This window comes from Aquarana catesbeiana, linkage group LG10 (assembly GCF_042186555.1).
Source record: "Aquarana catesbeiana isolate 2022-GZ linkage group LG10, ASM4218655v1, whole genome shotgun sequence".
Classification (NCBI taxonomy): Eukaryota; Metazoa; Chordata; class Amphibia; order Anura; family Ranidae; genus Aquarana; species Aquarana catesbeiana.
The window spans coordinates 202,964,929-202,990,361 of NC_133333.1; the positions used below are offsets into that span (position 1 = coordinate 202,964,929).

The 25,433-nt window shown below is 43.3% G+C and overlaps 1 protein-coding gene and 1 non-coding gene across 8 annotated transcripts in view; one reads left to right on the forward strand and one right to left on the reverse strand.

The window, feature by feature from the left end:
- The window catches only part of LOC141111116 (uncharacterized), a 134,060-nt gene that overhangs the window by 18,314 nt on the left and 90,313 nt on the right, over positions 1-25,433 (forward strand). For 5 of the 7 annotated variants that reach the window (XM_073603135.1, XM_073603140.1, XM_073603142.1 and 2 more), the window contains one exon: positions 5,208-5,270. Coding sequence is in view for 3 of the 7 variants with exons in the window: in XM_073603142.1 (XP_073459243.1) it covers positions 5,208-5,270 (63 nt within the window). In the remaining 4 variants the exon portion in view is untranslated. Of the gene's footprint in view, positions 1-5,207; positions 5,271-11,937; positions 12,531-25,433 lie in introns of those variants that run through there. The other 2 variants (XM_073603141.1, XM_073603137.1) reach the window with 2 other exon arrangements.
- On the reverse strand, positions 17,639-17,711 carry TRNAR-CCU (transfer RNA arginine (anticodon CCU)). Its single transcript has one exon. It is a non-coding gene; the product is annotated as a tRNA-Arg (tRNA).

Genomic DNA, 25,433 nt, shown 5'->3' on the forward strand with positions numbered 1-25,433 from the left:
TCAAATACACGGGCCTTACAGAACTATTCAGCAGTGTGGCCTACAGATCTGTGTGCACAGCTGTGTTAGGCCAAAGGTGGCAACAAAACAGCGGCATTTTTTTGTTGCGCGCAATTGCAAATAACTGCACCCACTATGCTGCCATCTTTTTTTTTAGGCATCACGCTTTACGGTATCTGTGAATGTTCTTTTACTGAATGTATTATGATGGCCCCTCAATTCCCATCCTGTGCCTTTAAAATATTAAACCTGTTCTCTTTTTTAATTTCTTTTTTCCCTTTAAATCCCCCCCTCCCCCCGACACTTCCTCTACCCCTGGATTTTCTTTGTTGGCCTTAGTGTGGCCCCTGTGGAGCCCAGAATCCCGGACGATGATTTCCAACACGTTATTTGTCCCCGAAGAAGAAAAGAATCGTCTTTTTTTTTTTTTTTTTTTTTTTTGGCGCTGCTCCCCGCTGATCGCTCTCTATTGGCTCACGTGGGGAAATACGGGGACCAATCGGGGGCCGCTTTCCCCTTCATGTCCTAGCAACAAGCTGGAGAGAGAGTGTCTCGGCTCCTGCAAGCTGACACCTGTACAATGACATCATGAAGGACGGCGATGCTGCAAAGCGTTTGGATTTTTTTTTTTCCCTTCTCCTTCTCCGTCTGCAGCGGAGTTCATCTAAGGTGCCGCAGTCTGCTCTTAAAGGGGAAGCGCTGATGGACTTGCATCTACGAGGGAATCAAACTGTTCATGTCTCTAGAAACCCAAAACCGCATCTCTAACCACCCACACGCCTTAAAATATACCGGTCATGACCGGATTACGCAGTCTGCCATGGCTGATATCGCCGTGTGAGATCACTCCTTTGCTGGCTTTCTTGGTGGATAAGCATAATAATGATAATTTAGGCAAAATCGATTTAACTGCAAAATTTTGCTCAGTGAACGGCATTGGAAAAAAATGTGCTTAAAAATGTATTCTCATATCGCCCCCACACACACTTTATTTGGAATGCGTGCCCCCCCCCCTTTTTTTTTTTTTTTTTTTTTTTTTTATATAAAAGGGGTGTATGTGTGGTAGGTTAATTTAGGGGCATACATAATAAAGCAATGAATCTGATATTCAAACATTCACTGCAGGTAAATCTTCCAGATGCATGTGTTTTATTCCAAAATATGCCCCTTATGGCTCATTCACACAGGCGGCCAGAGGGAGGAAAAAGCAGGGGGTTGAGCTGCCGGTTTTACTGCCCACAGTAAGGAAGGGCATGCAGCTGCTCAGGGCTGTACATACTCAACACTTTGCTTCTTGGCTGCGGCAAAAATTAAACCACGTCGCAACTGGCGAGATGCACTGGCCCAGAACCAAATCCATTTAATGCTGAACTCTGAGCACAAAATCATTCATTTAAACATATTCCTCAACAGTCACTAGGGATATAAATCCACTTTGTAAGCACTAAATACCTTTGAAAACCCAGTTATTACAGTGAGGGAAAAAAGTACATTTGCCTACTGACAAAGAAATGATCCGTCTAATTTTAATGGTAGGTTTATTTTAACAGTGAGAGACAAAATAACAAAAATATTCAGAAAAACTCATTTCAAAAAAGTTATAAATTGATTTGTATTTTAATGAGTGAAGTAAGTATTTGATCCGCTATCAATCAGAAAGAGTTCTGGCTCCCATGTGTTTTCTATGTAGGTAACGAGCTGACATTAGGAGCACTCTCTTAAAGGGAGTGCTCCTAATCTCAGCTTGTTACCTGTATAAAAGAAAGACACCTGTCCACAGAATCAATTAATCAGATTCTAATCTCTCCACCATGGCCAAGACCAAAGAGCTGTCCAAAGATTTCAGGAACAAGATTGTAGACCTACACCAGGCTGGAATGGGCTACAAGACCACCGCCAAGCAGCTTGGTGAGAGGATAAGAACAGTTGGTGCAATTATTTGCAAATGGAAGAAACACAAAATAACTGTCACTCTCCCTCAGTCTGGGGCTCCATGCAAAATCTCACCTCTCACCTCATCTCACCGGTTTCAATGATCATGAGAACGGTGAGGAATCAGCCCAGAACTACATGGGAGAATCTGGTCAATAATCTCAAGGCAGCCTAGGACCATAGTCACCAAGAAAACAATTGGTAACACACTACACCATGTAGGACTGAAATCCTAAAGCGCCCCCAAGGTCACCCTGCTCAAGAAAGCACATGTACAGGCCCATCTGAAGTTTCCTAATGAACATCTGAATGATTCAGAGGACAAATGGGTGAAAGTGTTGTGGCCAGATTTGACCAAAATTGAGCTCTTTGGCACTAACTCAACTCACCGTGTTTGGAGGAGGAGCAATGCTGCCTATGACCCCAAGAACACTATCCCCACCGTCAAACACAGAGGGAGAAACATTATGCTTTGGGGGGTGTTTTTCTGCTAAGGGAACAGGACAACTTCACCACATCACATCAAAGTGACAATGGACGGGGCCATGTACCGTCAAATCTTGGGTGAGAACCTCCTTCCCTCAGCCAGGGCATTGAAAATGGGTCGTGGATGGGTATTCTAGGATTACAATGACCCAAAACAAACAGCCAAGGCAACAAAGGAGTGGCTCAAGAAGAAGCACATTAAGGTCCTTAATCCCATAGAAAATATATGGAGGGAGCTGAAGGTTCGAGTTGTCAAATGTCAGCTTCAAAACCTTAATGAATTGCAAAGGATCTGCAAAGAGGAGTGGGTCAAAATCCCTCCTGAGATGTGTGCAAACCTGGTGGCCAACTACAAGAAACGTCTAACCTCTGTGATTGCCAACAAGAGTTTTTCCACCAAGTACTAAGTCATGTTTTGCGAAGGGGGTACCAAAAGTGTAGCGCTTAAATATGAAACAAAATACAACAATGAAATATGAAACAGATGGGAAATATACCCCAATAATCACTAATAAAAAAGCAAAAATGCAAATAAACCCACTGATTGGTGATGAGTGTCCAAAAAAGTCCAAGAAAGTAAAAAATGAATAATGAAACAATATTAGAGACATATATGTTCTAAATAGCTAAAACATGAGTCCAAAAACTTTGTGTAGAAATCATGACAACATGGTGTGAACGTGAAGTGAAGAGTTCCACCAACAAACTTAGGGAGTGTTACCATAGCATTTGGACACACAAGAACATATGTTCTGTGGGTCAAATGGGCTTGTGTTGTATATTCACCAAATGGAACTGGACACTGATCATTTCTTTGTCAGTGGTTCAAAATCAGCAGGGGTTCAAATACTCTTTTTCCCCCACTGTACCTTGTAAATATAGTGATGACATCTGCCAGAAATACACAAACCAGTGCTACTACCTCCTAAAATGGTATCGCAGGTATATGAGCAGTGCTCAGGCAGAGGCAGCTGATACCTCATCCACAAAAGTCAATCCAGCAGAAAAAGGTGAATGCTCTGCAATCGTAGGCTTTATTCAGTGGGTAACAAATAACAGCCATAAGATGTCAATGCCTTTCAGCCAAAGGTTGCCTTATTCATGAATAAGGCTCTGGCTGAAACGCGTTGACATCCTACAGTTATTTGTTACCCGCTGAATAAAGCCTATGACTGTAGAGGATCCACCGTGGTGCTGGCTTTTTCTGTTGGATTGACAGCGGCGACATCATCCCTGTGCTGTACACAGCCTGTGCAGTGAGCAGAGCTGTAGGATGTACCCAGTAGGCCCCACCCACTACAGTCTGTCTACAGAAAACTACAGGAGGGGGCGGAGACAAGACCAGTGACCCTGCACAGGGAGAGAGAGCAGCAATGACTGGTCTTTATTACAGGAAAGAAATGTTTCACACTGGATGCACAGATCTGGAGGAAATACATAAAACACACCCAGAATGACCAAATCTAAGCAGATTAAACTTCAGATTTGGTCACAGAACAATATTGAGTCTGTTCATGATACTTTTTTCATTTTCACGAACATCCAAATTTTCTGATTTTGGGTGGTGCCCCCTTCAAGGTCCAAGCATTACCAATATGCAACGTATTAGCAGAATGTTAGGCAAGACCATCTCTGAGGAAAACAAAAAAGCACAGACAAACATATACAACAATTGTAATTAACCACTTGCCAACCGTGCTATAGCTGAATGACGGCTACAGCGCAGACGGCTAGTTCTGGGAGGACACTGCTGATCACAGATTGAGGTAAACAATCAGTGGCTCTTTACCACGTGCTTAGCTGTGTCCAATCACAGCTGATCATGGAAGTAAATAGAAGCCGGTTATCAGCACTCCTTTCCTCATGCTGACAGCATGAGGAGAGTAGAAGAGCCTATAACTGGCTTCTCTAAAAAGTGAAACACTGATAATCAGGGCACGGGTTATCCATGTCCTCTTTATCAGTGCAGTTAAAACAGTGTCCACCAGTGTCACCTATTAGTGCAGCCTCATCAGTTCCCATCAGTGAAGGAGAAAAATTACCGTTTCCAAAATTCTTATAACAAAATTATGAAAAGTTTTTATTTTTTTTCAAACTTTTCGGTCTGTTTTCGTTTATTCAGTAAAAAAATAAAAAAAACCAGTGGTGATTAAATACCACAAAAAGAAAGCTCTATTTGTGTGAAAAAAAAATTATAAAATTTTGTTTGGCTTAGAGTGTTGCGTGACTGCGCAATTGTCATTCAAAGTGCGACAGCGTTGAAAGCTTAAAAATGGCCTGGGCAGGAAGGGGGTAAAAGTGCCCAGTAGACAAGCAGTTAAGCTTGGGTAGTTTGTGAGATAAGGCAGGGAGAGAGATATAGATTGGGAGGGGAGTTAAGCCAGCCATAGATGGATCGAATCTTGGCCGGTTCAGGAGGGACTGGCCGTAATTGGAACCATCTGTGGGCAGGTTGTTTGTACTGAAGTAGATCCATCGATTAACCTTAGTACAACCACACTTTCAGATTTTTTGCATGCACTCAATGTCGTCGGTCCACATTTAATCCATTATCTTTTGTGTCAAATAAAATTATCATTCTTAGTTCAAAGTTTTCCTTTCATGAGTAGTTTTGAAGTTCCCTTTAAGAACCAAAACATTTATGTCTTCTAGGGTGGGTCTGATTGTGAGAAATGATGTCCCACAGGTGTTCAGAGATCATCTTCCTTGTGTTCCTGTGTAAATTCATTCTTCATTGCAATTTCTGTCCTGTTTCACCAACGTAAGATCCTTTGCATTTTTTTTTGCAGTGGGTGCGGTACGCCACATTGCTGGAGGTCACAGAAGAACAAAGCCATATTTATTTATTACAGGTACTTATATAGCTCTGTCAATTTATGCAGTGCTTACATATATATTGTACATTCACATTAGTCCTTGTCCTCAAGGATCTTACAGTCTAAGGTCCCTAAAACTCACATTCATACCTACACACACTAGGGGCCAATTTAGACAGGAGCCGGTTAACCTACAAGCATGTCTTTTGGAGCATGGGAGGAAATCCACACAGGCACAAGGAGAACATGCAAACTATAGGCAGGTAGTGTTGTAGTTGGGATTTGAACCAAGGACCCAAATGCTGCCAGGTGAAAGTACTAACCACTGTGCTGCATGAGACTGATTGGAGTCCCCAAAGTGGAGCTTCAGCCAAAACTTGTTTTAGGTAAAGCAGGAAAGGATAGTATGGAAGAGCCCTGGGGCCATCATAAAAAAAAAAAAGAGATTGAAATTCAGAATTGTAAGTTTAAAGAAAAAAAAAATACAGAATTCTGAGATTAAAAGTCAGAATTCTGAGATTTAAAGTCAGAATTCTGAGTTTATAAATATAGTAGTCTATAGGAAGATTTTAGGACCAATGAGCAATAATGTAGTAACACCCACAGACCATCATTCTGCAGACATACATGTCTTCTGCTCTGTATATGGATATGTAAATCTATCTTAGTTATAGTACACAGTATAGGGAAGCAGGCAGTGCTGGATTCTCTGGTTCCTTTGCTGTCTTATCCTTCTCTGTCATCTGCTCCAACATAAAGAGCCATGCTGAAAACATGTGTATTGTGTGTGAGTGGGGGGGACACAGCTTCAATAGATAACAGAACACAATGGCCAGCACAGCACAGCTCTGCACCCCAACTTGTAGGAAACATTGTACTTTTGCCCCTACATGAGGGAATTGTGATTGGCTAGGTGGCAGCAGGACAATGTGTGTCTATGGTCATAACAGATTAATCATAGCAATTAATTGTATGGGCTGATAAGGTATTTCACACACAATTTTGAATCTCAGAATTCTGACTTTCAAACTCAGAATTCTGTAAAAAAAAAACTCATAATTCTGTATTTTTTTTTTATGATGGCCCCAGGGCTCTTCCATAGTATCCTAACTATTGCACAATGATTGTTTTTTTCTCTTATCTGCCTGTCAAATGAGATCTGTTTATGATTGTGAACAGAAGCAAAAGAAACATTGTTACTATAAATGTCAATGAGCACCTTAATTAAGCAAGTGTTTTTAAACAGCTTTGCTAGTGAGACCGGATCAAAGCTCTATACCAATCGGATTCTACACTTGTATAATTGAACCTTCTGAATACATCCATATATATTTATTTTTATGTTGATTTTTTATGTGGATTTTTTTTACACATTTGGTGGCACTAATTTTTTTATAATTTTACACTATTTTGATTGCTGGATTTTTTAGGAATTTTTACTCACCGCTGGATTTATTTGAGTATTTATATTTATTTATATTTATTCATATATATTCATTTTTATGCACATTGTGAAGCGCTTCAAATATCATTATTTATTTAAGCTCAGAGGTAAGACGTTTCTTGTAGTTGGTGACCAGGTTTGCACACATCTCAGGAAGGTGAATCATTTAGATGTTCATTGGCAAGCTCCAGATGGGCCTGTACATGTACCTTCTTGAGGAGGGAGACCTTGCGGGCGCTGCAGGATTTCAATCCATGGCGGAGTATTGTGTTACCAATGGTTTGTTTGGTGACTGTGGTCCCAACTGCCTTGAGATCATTCACAAGCTCCTCCAGTGTAGTTCTGGGCTGATCCCTCACTTTTTTCATGATCATCCTTATCACATGAAGCAAAATCTTGCATGGAGCTCCAGACCGAATGCGAGTGATGGTTATTTTGTATTTCTTCCATTTGCGAATAATCGCTCCAGCAGTTGTCTCCTTCTCACCAAGATTCTTGCTGATGGTCTTGCAGCCCATTCCAGCCTTGTGAAGGTCTACAATCTTGTCCCTGATGCCCTTTGACAGCTCTTTGGTCTTGCCCACGATGGTGAGGTTTGAATGGAAGAAAGAGATTCTGTGGACAGGTGTCTTTTATACACATAACGAGTTGTCATTAGGAGCTCCTACTTAAACTGACAGGACTTATCTGTGTACCACACGAGCACCTACTGTAGCCAGTCTGTGGGAGCCAGAATTATTGTTGGTTGGTAGGGAATCAAATACTTATTTTACTCACTGAAATCCAACTCAATTTATAACATTTGTATTGTGTTTTTTCAGGATTTTTGGTTGATATTCTGTCTCTATCACTTAAAATACACCTATGATAAAAATTATAGACCCTTCATTTCTTTGTAAGTGGGCATACTTACAAAATCTGCAGGGTTTTAAATAATAATTTTTCCAAACTGTATACTGGTAAGTTGGAAAGAAGTGATTCTGTTTAAACTGAATTTCGTTCAAAATTACCAGTTTGGCCTTTGAAATTTTGGTAGAAAAAGTGAAAAAAATAATTGCGCTTCAAAGTGTCTAAAATTATAATAAAAAAGCAGCGATGTCTAAATGTGACACAAACACATAACATGAACAAAAGAAAAAATTGGATGACTCGCGCTATATAGATTGATGTATGTGTGGCCAAATTCGCCACACAAAAAGCACTAAATACAACCAGTATCAGTGAATATATAAACCATCTGTGTGGTGATATATCACAATCAGTGCAAACAAATAACAAAAATTATTAGTAAAAACATAAATCATCAGTGCAATAATATATCGCAATCAGTGCAAACAATTGACAAAAATAGAGTCCAAACGAAATATGCTGAAAAAACCATGTGGAAGAATCAAAAGTAGTCCATAAAAGGAACCCAAGACAAGGTGAGTCGGCAATCACAGGTCTTTCAACCGCATGGAACCTCAAATGTGTAGAACCACCACCAAAAGTAAGAGCCTGGCCGCTTACCAGAACCCCATGACCCCCATGCTATAGACTCATGTAAAATGGACAATCCTCCTAACATGAGTAGAAGGAAGTAACATAAGGTCTAGTAGTGAGTAGGAGAAGATATAATAGCACTCCGTGTCATCAGATCTCCCAACAATAGGGGGGGAGGAAAACACAGCGGTTGAACACAGCCGCATGCAATCACTTAGGGAATGATGTGGCTGAGCGACCTGTCCGATGCCTGTGTAGGCATAGCCTGTGTTTTCCTCCCCCCCTATTGTTGGGAGATCTGATGACACGGGGTGCTATTATATCTTCTCCTACGCACTACTAGACCTTATGTTACTTCCTTCTACTCATGTTAGGAGGATTGTCCATTTTACATGAGTCTATAGCACCTGACGCCCTTTTCCAGTTTCCACTCCCATTTCTGCTCCATCTCCGTTCCTGGGAAGTCCGGACTACTAGGATCTCAAAAGCCCTTTCAGACCCTCTGTAACGGGGGGTCATGGGGTTCTGGTAAGCGGCCAGGCTCTTACTTTTGGTGGTGGTTCTACACATTTGAGGTTCCATGCGGTTGAAAGACCTGTGATTGCCGACTCACCTTGTCTTGGGTTCCTTTTACGGACTACTTTTGATTCTTCCACATGGTTTTTTCAGTATATTTCGTTTGGACTCTATTTTTGTCAATTGTTTGCACTGATTGCGATATATTATTGCACTGATGATTTATGTTTTTACTAATAATTTGTGTTATTTGTTTGCACTGATTGTGATATATCACCACACAGATGGTTTATATATTCACTGATACTGGTTGTATTTAGTGCTTTTTGTGTGGCGAATTTGGCCACACATACATCAATCTATATAGCGCGAGTCATCCAATTTTTTCTTTTGAAATTTTGGTGAATTCACCTCCCACCTATTTTGGCCACCAATGAAAGGGTAGTTTTCTACTAACCAGCAATATAATGTAATCACTTCTACTTTATAAGGATAACCACCATCCCTTTCAAATAGAGTGAAGAGCAGGAGATGCCATATTTTTATTTTTCTTAATCTCAGACCTGTCAGCAATGAATCACTAAAATTATGTTGATTGTTATGTGAACTGAATGTATATACAGTATGTATACAGTATATCTCAGAAAAGTGAGTACACCCCTCACATTTTTGTAAATATTTTATTCTATCTTTTCATGTGACAACACTGAAGAAATGACACTTTGCTACAATGTAAAGTAGTGAGTGTACAGCTTGTATAACAGTGTAAATTTGCTCTCCCCTCAAAATAACTCAACACACAGCCATTTATGTCTAAACTGCTGGCAACAAAAGTGAGTACACCCCTAAGTGAAAATGTCCAAATTGGGCCCAATTAGCCACTTTCCCTCCCCGGTGTCTCAGGTGTGAGAGGGGAGTAGGTGTGTTAAATTTGGTGTTATCGCTCTCACTCTCTCATACTGGTCACTGGAAGTTCAACATGGCACCTCATGGCAAAGAACTCTGAGGAGCTGGAAAAGAATTGTTGCCCTACATAAAGATGGCCTAGGCTATAAGAAGATTGCTAAGACCCTGAAGCTGCAGCACGGTAGCCAAGACCATACAGCGTTTAGCAGGACAGGTTCCACTCAGAACAGGCCTCGCCATGGTCGACCAAAAAAGCTGAGTGCTTAGCATCATACCCAGAGGTTGTCTTTGGGAAATAGACGTATGAGTGCTGCCAGCATTGCTGCAGAGGTTGAAGGGGTGGTGGGTCAGCCTGTCAGTGCTCACACCATACGCTGCACACTGCATAAAATTGGTCTGCATGGCTGTCGTCCCAGAAGGAAGCCTCTTCTTAAGATGATGCACAAGAAAGCCCACAGTTTGCTGAGGACAAGCAGACTAAGGACGTAGATTACTGGAACCAGATAAACGTATTTGGTTCAGATGGTGTCAAGCGTGTGTGGCAGCAACCAGGTGAGGAGTACAAAGACAAGTGTGTCTTGCCTACAGTCAAGCATGGTGGTGGGAGTGTCATGGTCTGGGGCTGCATGAGTGCTGCCGGCACTGGGGAGCTATAGTTCATTGAGGGAACCATGAATGCCAACATGTGATGTGACATACTGAAGCAGAGCATGATCCCCTCCCTTCGGAGACTGGGCCACAGGGCAGTATTCCAACAGAACGACCCCAAACACACCTCCAAGATGACCACTGCCTTGCTAAAGAAGCTGAGGGTAAGGCCCCTTTCACACTGGGGCAGTTTGCAGGCGCTATTGGGCTTTCACACTGAAGCGATGCGCTGGCAGGAGAAGAAAAAATCTCCTGCAAGCCGCATCTTTGGAGTGGTGAAGGAGCGGTGTATTCACTGCTCCTAAACCGCTCCTTCCCATTGAAATCAATGGGACAGCGCGGCTATACCGTGGCTATAGCCGCGCTACACGAGGGGTTTTAACCCTTTTTCGCCCGCCAGCGGGGGTTAAAACCGCACCGCCAGTGGCCGAATACCACGGTAAAACAGCGCTAAAAATAGCGCTCTTTTACCGCCGACGCCCCCTACCGCCCCAGTGTGAAAGGGGCCTTAATGGCAATAAAGTTCCAGATGGGCGGAGAGATATCAAAATACTACTTCACTCCTCCAGTAAATAAGTTTGAGAAGACGACGGGCTTGGACTGAAGGGAAATCAGCAGCAGTGGCTGTCATCATCATCATCATCATCCATCATCATCCATCATCATCATAATCCATCATCATAATCCATCATCATAATCCATCATCATCATCATCATCCATCATCATCATCATAATCCATCATCATCATCATCATCAGTGCAGTGTCTGTGTGAACACACTGAAAGTAACAGCACAGCAGCAAACTATTTCTACTGAGTGAGGGAACTGAAGTGGGAACCATCAAGACTTCAGAGGATTATTTTTCTCTCAAAACAGTGGCGGAAGTATAGGGGTCGCTGAGGTCGCCATGGCGACTGGGCCCCATGCTGCAGGGGGCCCTTGAGGGCCCCCCTGTTTATCTGGATAGGAGGAGCGGCTGAGATCGATCTCCCCATTGTTAGACGACCTGTAATCGGCACTGTGCGGGGAGCCTGTCACACTGTTCTAAAGTGAAAGCAGTGTGTGCTGTGCTCTTTGTCTCCCCCTACAGTGCAGTACCCGACAGGAAGAGGTGAGGTAAAGCACTGCCGTTTTTAAAAAGGCTTTCTGTAAGTGTGTGTTCATGTATGTTTATATGTGTGTTCATGTATGTTTATATGTATGTTCATGTATGTTTATATGTGTGTTCATGTATGTTTATATGTGTGTTCATGTATGTTTATATGTGTGTTCATATATGTGTTTATATGTGTGTTCATGTATGTGTTTATATGTGTGTTCATATATGTGTTTATATGTGTGTTCATGTATGTGTTTATATGTGTGTTCATGTATGTTTATATGTGTGTTCATGTATGTTTATATGTGTGTTCATGTATGTGTTTATATGTGTGTTGATGTATGTTTATATGTGTGTTCATGTATGTGTTTATATGTATGTTCATGTATGTTTATATGTGTGTTCATGTATGTGTTTATATGTGTGTTCATGTATGTTTATATGTGTGTTCATGTATGTGTTTATATGTGTGTTCATGTATGTTTATATGTGTGTTCATGTATGTGTTTATATGTGTGTTCATGTATGTTTATATGTATGTTCATGTATGTTTATATGTGTGTTCATGTATGTGTTTATATGTGTGTTCATGTATGTTTATATGTATGTGTTCATGTATGTGTTTATATGTGTGTTCATGTATGTGTTTGCATGTGTTTATGTGTGTATTTATATATGTATATGTGTTTGTGTGTGTATATACAGTATATGTGTGTGTATATTATGTGTGTGTTTATCTATGTGTGTGTGTGTTTAGATGCAATGATGGCCCGTGCATTAAGGGCGCACTGGGCGCCGCCCCCTCTCTCCAGTCACCCCTCTATCACCAATAGATAGATTCATGCATTGCATGAATCTATCAATGGCCGCCGCTGCCACCCCCTATTCAGGCGCCCGGCCCCTTTTTGGGCGCAGGGATCCTGAATTACAGCAGCGGGGGGTGTTTTTGAAGCACCGGATTAGAGCCATAGGCATCAAAAAAGGTGACCTCACAGGCCACTCAGCCGTGTTAGAAAAGCGAATGACTATTCGCTTTCCTAACACTAAACTGCCTCTCCACCAATCAGGTGCTCGGGTCTGTTACCTGTCACCTGATTGGCTGAAATGTCAAGAGGAGAGGAGAGGACGGGAGATGTGGACAGCAGGAGACGCATGGAGGACCCCACTCATCGCAGTCACCCGCTGCCCCACCAAGAAAGGGTAAGTGCCGATGAGCGGTCGGGGGTCACACTGGGGGCATTCAAGGGCACACTGGCAGCATTTAATGGGCACACTGGCAGCATTTGATGGGCACACTGGCTGCGTTTGATGGGCACACTGGTTGCGTTTGATGGGCACAGTGGCAGCGTTTGATGGAACACTGGCAGCATTTAATGGGCACACTGGCAGCATCTGATGGGCACACTGGCAGCGTTTGATGGGTACAGTGGCAGCGTTTGATGGGCATAGTGGCAGCGTTTGGCACAGTGGCTGCGTTTGATGGGCACACTGGCAGCATTTAAGTGGCACAGTGGCAGCATTTTATGGGCACAGTGGCAGCAATTGATGGCACAGTGGCTGCATTTGATGGCACACTGGCAGCATTTTAGTGGCACAGTGGCAGCGTTTGATGGGCACACTGGCAGCGTTTGATGGGCACAGTGGCTGCGTTTGATGGGCACAGTGGTTGCGTTTGATGGGCACAGTGGCTGCATTTAAGTGGCACAGAGGCAGCATTTGATGGGCACAGTGGCAGCGTTTGATGGGCACACTGGCAGCGTTTGATGGGCACAGTGGCACCGTTTGATGGGCACAGTGGCAGTGTTTGATGGGCACACTGGCAGCATTTGATGGGCACAGTGGCTGCGTTTGATGGGCACAGTGGCAGCGTTTGATGGGCACAGTGGCAGCGTTTGGCACAGTGGCAGCGTTTGGCACAGTGGCTGCGTTTGATGGCACACTGGCAGCATTTAGGTGGCACAGTGGCTGCAATTGATGGGCACAGTGGCTGCGTTTGATGGGCACAGTGGCTGCATTTGATGATTTTTTTTCAAAAAATGTTTGCGCCCCCAAAAAATTTTTGCGCACCAGCCGCCACTGTTTAGATGTATGTATGCACATTTTATGTATGCACGTTTAATCCTGACACCCTATATGTGTACAATCAGGACTGATTTTTTTTTTCTTGCTCGTTCAATGTACCAACAACAAAATGCTATTCCTCTGAAAAGCGATCCATGCTCAGATCACTTTTTAGAGGCATTTGACAGCCGGTAAAGAGGCAATATGTTGCCTCCTGACCACCTGTTTTAACCCCTTAAAGTGATTGTAAAGGTTTTTTTTTAAAATAACAAACATGTCATAACTTCATTGTGCAGTTAGTTTTGCACAGAGTGGCCCCTAACACCGGCTTCTGGGGTCCCTCGGCGGCTCTCGCGGCTCCTCCTCTTATCAGACATCCCCCTAGGAAAAGCGCTGTCCAGGGGTCAGGGGGGCCCTTCACGATTTCTTGCATCGGGGCCCTGAAGGTTTTAGTTACGCCACTGTCTAAAAAGGTACAGTCACAGTCAAGACGGCGCACACAAGCCCCCTTCACCCATGCCATGCCCTGGCTTGATGCCCATGACTGAATTACTGAATTATACACAGCTAAATGTGATCATCTTCGTTGATCACATTTGGCTGCTATTTATTTCAATCATTATTGTCATGATAGTCACACAGTACAGGTGCTTTAAGCCACATCACATGTACTGTGTGTAATTATCATGGTAATGATGATGGGACAGTGAAATGCATCCTTGGCACCCATTTAGGGCTCATTCACACAAGGCACACACATCCATCTACCATGCACAGACTTTTACTGGCACAGTTTTGTGTGCATCCTGATGCCAGTGTCCCGTTAATTTTTTTTGGGACACATGGGTGCATGGACAAAGACACTGTGTCCCAATATGTCTTGAGGGTGCATGTCCTAATAAAAATGGAACATCAGCATTGTGCCGGTAAAAATCTCTGCATGGGTTCCTGTGCCCTATGTGAATGTGCCCTCACACTTGTGTTTGGGAGGGTGGTAAAAACGTCATGTGTCTTTTCACTGTCCCCAACCTCTTCCCCTTATTTTGCAAATCAGCTGAGGGTGGATAATATATGCTGTGGCCATGAAGCGTTTTGCACAGAAAAAATGATCCCTGCTGCATTCAGCCACAGCCCTCCCCCGTTCTCCTAGGCTCTCCCATTCCATCTGGTTGGAAAAACAAAAACAAACAAATTTTTCAACAGTGCACATGTCTACTCCCCATTGGGACGGGAGAGCCCGGAGAAGCACTGGAGGCTGGCGGGAGGCAGGGGGACCCCCTTATGCCACTTTTAAAAGCAATCCAGCGGCTAATTAGCAACTAGTATTGCTTTAACATAAAAGAGCTCTGCTGGCTGAAGAAAAAAAATAAAAATACCGGGTTTATGCCTGCAGCTGAGCATCGCCCGATATAAGCTTCCGAACTAGTAATGTACATGTATGTTAGCTGGTCCGGAAGAAAAATCCAGTGTCATGATGTATATGGTTTATGAATGAATTATGGGAAATAACACTTCTCCGTTTTATCACTTCAATGTTTATCACCAACGTTATTAACTTCCTATACTATAGACATGACTATAAGGCTGCATTCACACCTGGGCATTTTCAAACGCGGGTAGAATCGTTCTGAAAAGTTGGAATTCATTAGAAAACAATTAAACAAAGCAAATTTTGACAGATTTCATATATACATATAAATTCGGATGCATTTTTGATTATTCGGAGATTCGGATGTATCCGAATCTCTGAATAATCAAAAATTCATCTGAACTTGTATTCGGACCGAAACACATTGCACATGTCTAGTGTGTGTATATATACTGTGTATGTATGTATGTGTATATATATGTGTATGTATGTATATATATATATATATATATATATATATATATATATATATATATATATATATATATATATATATATATATATATATATATATATATACACAGTGTACCCTGTTTCCCTGAAAATAAGACCTAGCATGATTGTCGGTGATGGCTGCAATATAAGCCCTACCCCCCCAAATAAGCCCTAGTTAAAGTCCTTGTAGTAGGTCTTATTTTTAGAGTAAAGCATTTTTTCGGGGAAACAGAGTAGGGCTTATTTGGGGGGTAGGGCTTATATTGCAGCCATCACTGACAATCATGCTATGTCTTATTTCTGGGGAAACGGGGTATATATATATAGGGCTTTTTTTTCTCGGAAAATAGGTGCTGGGACCACAACTCCTCAAACCCCTCTCCACACACACCCTCCAAACCGCATCGAATAGTGGGTGTGGTCAAATTTCACTAACAGTAGGAGAAATTAAACACCAGGAGTGCATTATGTGCAGAGTTCAGAGGGGTTACACACAGTGTAGAGTTCAGGGGTGCACTGCATACGGAGTGCAGAGTTCAGGGGCTTCACTGTATACAGAGTGCAGAGTTCAGGGATGTGCTGCACACAGAGTGAAGAGTTCAGCCATCTTCCACAGCTGCTGCATCCCCTTCTGCATCCCCCATCCAAATCTCACTTTCATTCCCACTCCTTATAAAAGCTCCACCATTTTCCACATGTTTTACTTTTATTGCTGTATTAACCCGAAGTGCCCAGCCAACTCTAGCATCTCCTGACACACTGTGGGTGTCTCTGCCTCTCTCACTTGCAGGGAGATCATCCAGTGGGGGGGGGTTGGCATCTACACTGCACCCCAGACACCTGCATCTTCCTTGTCCCCATCCTGCATTAAGTGGGATCCACTCCGGAGATCAGATCTGTGGGAGCCGTTGGGAGACAAGCTGTCACTTGTAAACACAGAAGCCAAGTGATAGTGGTGAGCAGGGAGCAGAGGGTCTGAGCCGGAGTTGGTGGAGCTGAGTTCCACTAAGTTCCAGCTGAAAAAAGGCCCTGCTCCTTACCTCTGCACTCTATACATTATATACTCCTTATCTCTGCACGCTATACAATATACACTCTATACATTATACTGTATACTCCTGACCAAGGTGTTAATTGTCTTAATGGTTTCTAATTATTTAATGAAGCTCTCAGGCGGTGTGTCAGTTCTCTGTCTGTATTTTATGTTCAGAAAAGAATTAAGCACCCCAGATGGAATTCAAATCCACATCCCTGACTAAGGATGCCATTACCTTACCCGTTAGGCCACGGGGCTTTGCTCGTATTTTTTGTTTGTCTTGGGGGAGGGGTTATTATTTTGTGAAATGTACAATTAGTGTACAATCAATTTTTATTGGAGATAAATCCATAGAATGAAATTATTCTAGGGCTTTGATGGACATATTATCTCCAAAAGAGAAAAAATTCCTTCCTGACCCCATAAGGCGATCGGATAATCCCTGAATCATCAGTCTAGGGTGTCCAGTTCATCTCCCTGTACATTGTTCAGAATGTAGAGATGGGACCCCAACATCAAGGGCCCACAATCCAGAAGGCCATTTAGAAAGAGGTCTGATCTCAAACTCCACCCCTCCAGGGAGAAAGCTATCCCAATTACTGCCAGAGTCACTGCTGCACATATAATTGGCAGAAAATGTGGAGGAGGAGCGGGCTATGGGGGAGGAGTCTAAATGGCATGCCTTAAACCACTTACAGAGGAACTACACTCGCCTCCCCTCACACACCCCACCACCCTCGAAATCTTCACTTCACCGTCTTCTAGGTTCCAGCTCTTCAGCCATCTTGATTGACTAGCCATGAGGCCAGACTGAGCACAGCCTCAGTACTTTCCTGAGACAAACGGTGATAAGAGGAATGCAGGAGACATGCCCCCTCTCCTTCTGCATTCCTCTTGACGCCGCTTGTCTACAGAGATTTCCTGTCTCCTTCCTAGCTATGTAGTCAGGCTTGGTGCCCCCACACTTTCCCCAACAACATACCTAGGAAGGGGATGTCCACTTTTCTCAGCTCTAGGCACTTTCCTGAGACAAATAGTGACAAGAGGAATGCAGAGGACATGCAAAAGGTTGAGAAACAATGCTCTAAGATATGGAAATTACAGGTAAGTCAAACTTCCTCTGATTGCAACCACTGACACTAATGTTGGTGGTTATTATTGCTGAAATTGATCTCTCATGCTGGGGCAATTACCGTCCCCACTAATACCAATGTTGGGGGTTATTATTACTGCAATTGATCACTTCTGCTGGGGCAATTACCGTCCTCACTAATACCAATGTTGGGGGGTTATTATTCCTTCAGTTGATCACTCCCTACATCCTGGTATAAGAGACAAGCAAGATATCGCCCCAGGTGGGACTCGAACCCACAATCCCTGACCGAGGAGGCCAGTGCCTTAACCATTAGGCCACCGGAGCTTTGCTATCTAGCTATATCCATCTATCTATCACCCCCCCCCCCCATATCTATCCATCTAACATCTATCTATATTTAAATTTTTATATATCTAATATTTTTCTATCTATCACTCATCCCCCCCCTATATCTATCTATCTATTCATCTCTGACTCCTCAGAGATGAGCCCTCTTCAGAACCCTAAACCTTATGATGATTCAGAGGAAGGCAAAACCCCCCCTTGGTCATATTATCTCCAAAGGGGTAAAAATTCCTTCCTGACCCCATAAGGCGATCGGATAATCCCTGAATCATCAGTCTAGAGTGTCCAGTTCATCTCCCTTTACATTGCTCAGAATGTAGAGACAGGACCACAACATCAAGGGCCCACAATCCAGAAGGCCATTTAGAAAGAGGTCTGATCTCAAACTCCACCCCTCCAGGAAGCAACCTATCCCAATCACTCCCAAAGTCACTGCTGCACATACAATGGGCAGGAAATGTGGAGTAGAGGCGGGCTATGGGGGAGGAGTCTAAATGGCATGCCTTGAACCACTTAAAGTGGAACTATACTCGCCTCCCCTCTTACCCATGCCACCTTCTTCACTTCACTGTCTTCTAGGTTCCAGATCTTCAGCCATCTTGATTGACTAGTTATGAGGTCAGACTGAGCGCAGCCTCAGAACTTTCTTGAGACATTCCTCTTGCCGCGACTTGTCTCCGGAGAGTTCCTGTCTCCTTCCTAGCTATGTAGTCAGGCTTGGTGCCCCCACACTTCCCCCAAACAACATGCCTAGGATGGAGATGTCCACTTTTCTCAGCTCTAGGCATTTTCCCGAGATAAATGGTGACGAGGAATGCAGAGGGAATGCCCCCCCATTCCTTCTGCATTCCTCTTGCCGCTGCTTGTCTCAGGAGAGTACCTGTCTAGCTATGTTGTCGGACGGCTGCAGGTGTAGAGGGTGCACTCAGTCTGACCTCATGGTTTTAGATTTTGAGGGCGGCGGGGGTGTGAGGGGAGTATAGTTCCACTTTAAGTGGTTCAAGCCATGCCATTTAGACTCCTCCCTATATTGTGTGGACCTTAAAATTCTGACTTCTTCAATTTTCGGTGTCTTCGGTGGAGCTTTCCGCGTCTTCGGTGGAGCTTTCCGCGTCTTCGGTGGAGCTTTCCGCGTCTTCGGTGGAGCTTTCCGAGTCTTCGGTGGAGCTTTCCGAGTCTCCGGTGGAGCTTTCCGAGTCTTCTTCTTCTTCTTCTTCTTCTTCGGCAATAAATTCCTCTATCTTCATGTTTAAATCTTTCCTTGGTTTAAAAATCTGGAAGGAGAAAATGACATTCGTCAGTCTTCCAGATTTATACAGTAAATGGTGACAAAGCTTGGTAAGCCCAACCCCCGAGGTGCAGCAAATACCCCAAGAGGGATCCTTCAATCCTAGCTCCCTCTAGTGATCAGAAGAAGCACTGCACTGCATTAACACATCCTTGACGTATATATAGATACAGTGACTCTGTGCTGTCGCCCCAGGACAGGAAGTATGTTTCTGGTGGGATTAAGCTGTGTGCCTGACACATACATAATAATTCTCACCAATAATAAACAGAATTCCTTCAGACAAGTCCCCAGACCATGTGATTGTGCGGTGATCACAAAATCACAAATGTGAGAGTTCTGTACAAAAAACACGTCTTGGATGCTGCTGAATAATCTCCCCTCCCCCAATATACACGGACCCCTCCATTATTCATATACTTACCGGCTGTGGTGTAAATGCTGCGGGTGACTTTCCTTTCTCCACCTCGGCCCAGTCAGTCGTTTTGAAAAATGGGTGCCCTCTGATGTCCCTTACAAGGCGCGCCCGTTCATCCTGGTCTTCGCATAAGAGCTGTAAAAAAAAGAAAGAAATATGATAAGAAACATGGAGAACAATAACAATATGTGACCAATAGAACTCCCCATCGTAATCTTTGATTCTGACAGTGACATATTTCAGCTTTCTTGATTTTGCTTGTAAACCTGCCACTATGTTATGATTGGATCGGGTTGTAGCATGGTACCTGGTATAGTACATGCTCAGGAGGACTATAAGTGAAGGCAGATCCTTCCACTAAGCAGTCAGTGTGATAAAAGTATTGCTATGACCCACATGAATGTGTGGTGGAAAGAATGTAGAGTTGTGTGTTCTGAACTCCTAACAAGGTCTGTATAACCTGGAAAGAGTTTTGTCTGTAAAGAGAAGGTAAAGCTGTGTATACTCACCATATCTATGAGATCCTTGAGGTGAACATCCTTGTCCTTTGGACGAATCCGGTGCAAAGGAAGGCCTGGCGTGGTCCCCTGGGTTTTCTTCATCTCTTTGAGCTCATGCACGCTAACGGACATCTGATTCACTATCACTCCCAAGGAGTAATAGTCCACTGTGGTGTTGTATGGGTGCCCTTTTAGGATCTATAGAAACATAAGGAGAGAAAAAAGGATGAGAACATTCCTATTCCAGGCAAAGGATAGACGGGACTCCATGCTAACATATATGATGTATGAAGCCCCCCAGGAGTCCTAAAATTTTGCTCAAAATACATCAAACTAAGGCGGAGCTTGTGAATGTTGGCGGTGGGGCTTACCAATTATATATAGTCAAAACTTTTGTTTTATATGTTTTGGATAGAGTACGGAAGGGCCGAGACCCCTGCCACTTTATTTTTGCTGTCTGTGTGCCATTGGGAGAATTTCCCTTCACTTCCTGTCCCCGGGATTCAAGAGGAAGTCAAAGGAATTCTCCCAAAGTGAGAGAAACTCTACTCTAATGCCGCGTACACACGGTCGGATTTTCTGATGGGAAATGTTGGATGTGAGCTTGTTGTCGGAAAGATCCGACTGTGTGTATGCTCCATTGGACATTTGCTGTCGGACTTTCCGCCAACAAATGTTTGATAGCAGGTTCTCAAATTTTCCGCCAACAAAACGTTGTTGTCGGAAAGTCAGATTGTGTGTACACAAGTCCGTCGCACAAAAGTTCACACATGCTCGGAATCAAGCAGAAGGAGCCGCACTAGCTATTGAACTTCCTTTTTCTCGGCTCGTCATACGTCTTGTACGTCACCGCGTTCCTACATTTGTAATTGTTGGCCAACAATTGTGTGACCGTGTGTATGCAAGACAAGTTTGAGCCAACAAGCTTCAAACAAAAATCCACGGTTTTGTTGGTGGAAATTTTCATCATGTGTACGCGGCATTAGGATCTTGTCCCCAAACAGGTGTCACCACTGGAAGACTTTCCTCTATTCCTGTTCTGGGGACAGCTGTAAACATTTTGTATCCTGCTGTATTTTCTTTCTTGCTAACAATGGTCACCAGTACACATAAAGAGTGTGACTTCCCTTATGAGGACACCAATAAAAACCTGAGAGAGGGTCTAACCCTAGCCTTTTAGTCTGCATTCATACATTGGCCTTTTTTTGCTGCACATTGTGTGAAGATTGTCGCCCCCCCAAAAAAGTTCAGGAGCTTCTTTTAGGCAGCAATTGCAGCGCAGTTGATCACGTGACAATCGCGGAAGAACCGCACCGCGTTTTTTAGGTGGGATTCAATAAATGGCATCCTAAATGTACATTGTGCGATTTGTCATTCACACCCGGGTATTTGGATGTCAAGATTCAAAATGTCCATGTGTGAATGTGGCCTTAATGAAAGGGGAGCCCCTTTATCTCTTCTCTATATTCCGTAGTAAATATTACAATTCAGTCTAATATCCGGAATCTTACCTCTGGGGCCATGTAACCGTGTGTCCCCACACATCCTTCGATCTTAACGTTTTTAGTGACTCCGGCCACTGAGAGACCAAAATCACTGATCCTGATGTGACCGTTGCGGTGCAGTAGAATGTTCATGGGTTTGATATCTCTGTGAAGAAAAGAAGTGAACCGTTAGCTCTGCATATCCCACATTATAATAAAGAAAGAAAAGATACAAATATACATGTATACAAAGAAGAATGAAGATTGATGGGTGGACATTGGCTTCTCTTATATCCGCCTACAAGGAAGATCTCTGTTGCGGAGTTCCCAGCTCCGCCCACCTGCTATATTCATCATGAGGAGGTCTCACTCCTCTTGCTGGATTTGATATAAATCCTCCATTAAGCAGAATATGGCATGAGCAGGGAGAATTGTACAGCAGATGGAAGGAGACAGCGCAACTGGGAAGTCTTCCTGATTTAATAAAACATACCAGAAGCCAAGAGGTGATTGTTAGTAAAGGAGGGGAGAGGGGGGAATATGGGAAAATGGGGACTTTATATGAAACACAACACTTGGGGAGATCGAATCACTACCAATCATGTTATCTATTGCACTCAATTGTGTCATTAATAAATATTTTATTTACGATCATTGAGTGATTCGATCTCCCCAAGTGCTGTGTTTCATATAAAGTCCCATTTTCCCATATTCCCCCTCCCCCCTCCTGTACTAACCAATAGGGATGGAGACCTGTGTACTGGATAGTCATGGTCTCATATAAAGTCCCAACATTTCATCTTTCTATTTTAAGGGGTGATTGTTAGTCAGCTAATTTAATACTTACCTATGGACGATCCCACGAGCATGGAGGAATTGCAGGCCACAAATAATCTCGGCAGTGAGACATCTGAAGGAGAAGGAAAAATGTGAATTAGTATTCAAAAATATCACAGAGCAATAAAAGGTAAAGATGAAGAGACTTCCCCCTATAGTACATAGGGGTGTGGATGGACGGGGCTCAGTGGGAGTGGCCTGGTTGTGTCACTGCCTGTTCTCAGTGGTCAGCCACCCCCCCCCCCGACTCCATCACAACGCCGTCATTGGACTTACCTTATGATGTTGTCCTCAAATGGAGCTAAAGTTAATATCAGTTCAAATAAAGTCCCGCCACTCAGGTATTCCATGACAAAGAACAGATAATCCTGTGTGAAAAGAAGAGATAAAGGTTACATTAGAGACAAGTAAGATTTCACTTTGTGGAGGAATATAGGAAGGCAGGGGGTAAAGTACAGGAATAGGATAAAAAAAGCCTGGGAGATAAAAAGACTTACCTCTGTTTGGAATGTTGTAAATAGACGAGTGATATATGGCTGGTTCCTGCACTGTTCCAGTATGTTACACTCTTCATTGTCATCGGCGGATTCACATCCTTCCAGTTTAATCATCTTTATCGCCACCTTCAGTCGAATGGAGGGATGGGAGGCCAACATCACCTTCCCAAAGCCCCCTTCTCCAAGTTTTTTATGGATGGTAAAATCTTTCCATGTCCTCTTCTTCACGCTTTCCTCATCCTCGGTGTCATTGGTGGTTGGGTCATTGTTTGCTTCTGGGGAGAGCAAAAAAAATATATATATTATTTCTTTTCCTGCTATTTGAGGTTTACAAGTCTATAGGGGACAGATGGCTGCAGATAAACGGGTACAATTTATGTAGGAGGATTTGTTTAATCTCTGTGTATCACCTGAGGCCAGTCACTTCACTGGGTATATGGAGGGTGTCCAATCACTTTAAATGCATTTCCTTTTACATAAGTGAATGTGATTGGTGTTGTTGGAAATGATCTGGTGTCACTCGTCTCTCTTTATGGGAATTCTATACATGGACAATGTGGGGGTTCTGCGCCCCCCCCCGGGAGTCCATTCTCAGTACTCAGCTTTCTGTGCCAGGACTAGTGTAAGTGCTTCTAATTCACCCCGAATAACCAGATTTCTACTTTGTGGTCACCAAGAGATGGAAATCCTACATTCCATACACAGGCTGTGCTTCCTGCTTAGTATGCCTGTGATTTTCTCTTCCTCCCTCTCATTGCAAATCCCATCATTCTGCTTATCCTAATTATTAATCATTCCAATATTCTATATTGGTTTTATCTCAGCTGTTGTACAACAAGGGGGGCTACCTGAACTCTCGTGATCTATAGACAGAAATATATATATATATATATATATATATATATATATATATATATATATATATATACTGCACTTATTAAACTGGTATAATTAAACAATAGAGAGTGGTGTGTCTGCAGGAGCAGGGGGGCGAGTCCTGTTATGGACACTATAATAGAAGGAAACCTTTTTTTTTTTGCTCCTGCAGCCCCCCATACAGAGCCCAGAACACGACTGTCCACATGACTACCAGTGACCATGATGGGAATGGCAGTGATGGGGGCAGCCGCTCTGTCAGCCTGCCATGTGCAATCATTTAGTTTACAGTTGGGCTGTCTGTCAGGTCTGTGCATCTCCTTCACATCCGATACCTGTCAGCTCACACCTGTCACCTTCAAATCTGATTGGCTGCCCAACGGTCAACTGAAGAGTCGGCCAACTGACAAATGCTGCTGTTAATTGCATTGTCTCAGTATTTCCTGCTACAGGAAGGGTCCCGATGGAAAGATTTCCCTTCATTATCTGTTCTGTATACACAGCAAGACTTGGGAAGAAATATCTCAGTCCCCTCCTAGACCGTTGTCACCGAAAGCCGTGTCCCCATCAGAAGATTTCCCCCTCTATTCCTGTCCTGGTGGATCTTCCATCACTTTCCCTCCTGGTGTCATTGGTGATCATGAATCTCCCTAATGGAGACCTGACAGGGCTTCTAACACTTCCCTACTCTATGCAGTGACCCTTCTAGGTGTATATAGCAGTGACCCCCAGTGTATATAGTATATATGTAGGAGACATACATTATATTACTCTACAGTGCTTGCATTATTTTGTCTATTATAATACTTACCAATGACCTCATCTTTTGTGAATTTTGGTTGAGGAATGGGCTGAAGTTCGTCTTCAGCTTCCTCGCCCCCCCGCCCATTTGCCCTCCCCTCACCCCTTGGAGGGGTGGTATCCTCAGGTGGGCGGTCCTCTGTTATGGGGTTCACACTGAGAAGTACGTTTTCCTCTTTGTTGGTGATCAGAGGATTCGTCACATTGTGTCTTCCCTTCATCTTCTTCAATAGCTGTCTAATTGCCCAACACCCACCCTTCTGGGGGGTAGGTATTATAGGCTGGGTGGTAGGTGGGTGATCCTCTGTTATGGGGTTCACACTGAGAAGTACAACGTTTTCCTCTTTGGTGGTGATCAGAGGATTCGTCACATTGTATCTTCCCTTCTTCTTCTTCAATAGCTGTCTAATTGCCCAACACCCACCCTTCTGGGGGGTAGGTATTATAGGCTGGGTGGTAGGTGGGTGATCCTCTGTTAAAGGTCCCACTTTCAGTAATAAAACAGATTCCTCTGTGATGGTTTTCAGGGAATCCTGCAACTGATACTTTTTATTTCTCCCAAAAAGCCGCATCATTTTCAAATAATGAGCAACAACGCAGAGAAATTCAGAATCGCCTCCTTCTCCTTCAGACACTAGACTCTGACTGAGCTCCAACTGCCACAAACTGGTTTATCTTAAGGTTCTGCTGTGTTGCCATGACAATAACTGCCAATATGCAAATGAGGTCACATGGCTCTGCCCACTGCTGTGTTGCCATGACAATAACTGCCAATATGCAAATGAGGTCACATGGCTCTGCCCAGTGCTGTGTTGCCATGACAATAACTGCCAATATGTAAATGAGGTCACTCCCAACAGGTAAACATCACATTTTTTCTTTGGTAAACAAATTTTTTTTTTTCTAATAAAAATACATTTGGGACATCTGTGGGGTATTTAAATCTGCTTTCTTTCATGTTTAACCAGAGTCATTTTGGATTTTAGGTGTTTACATGTTT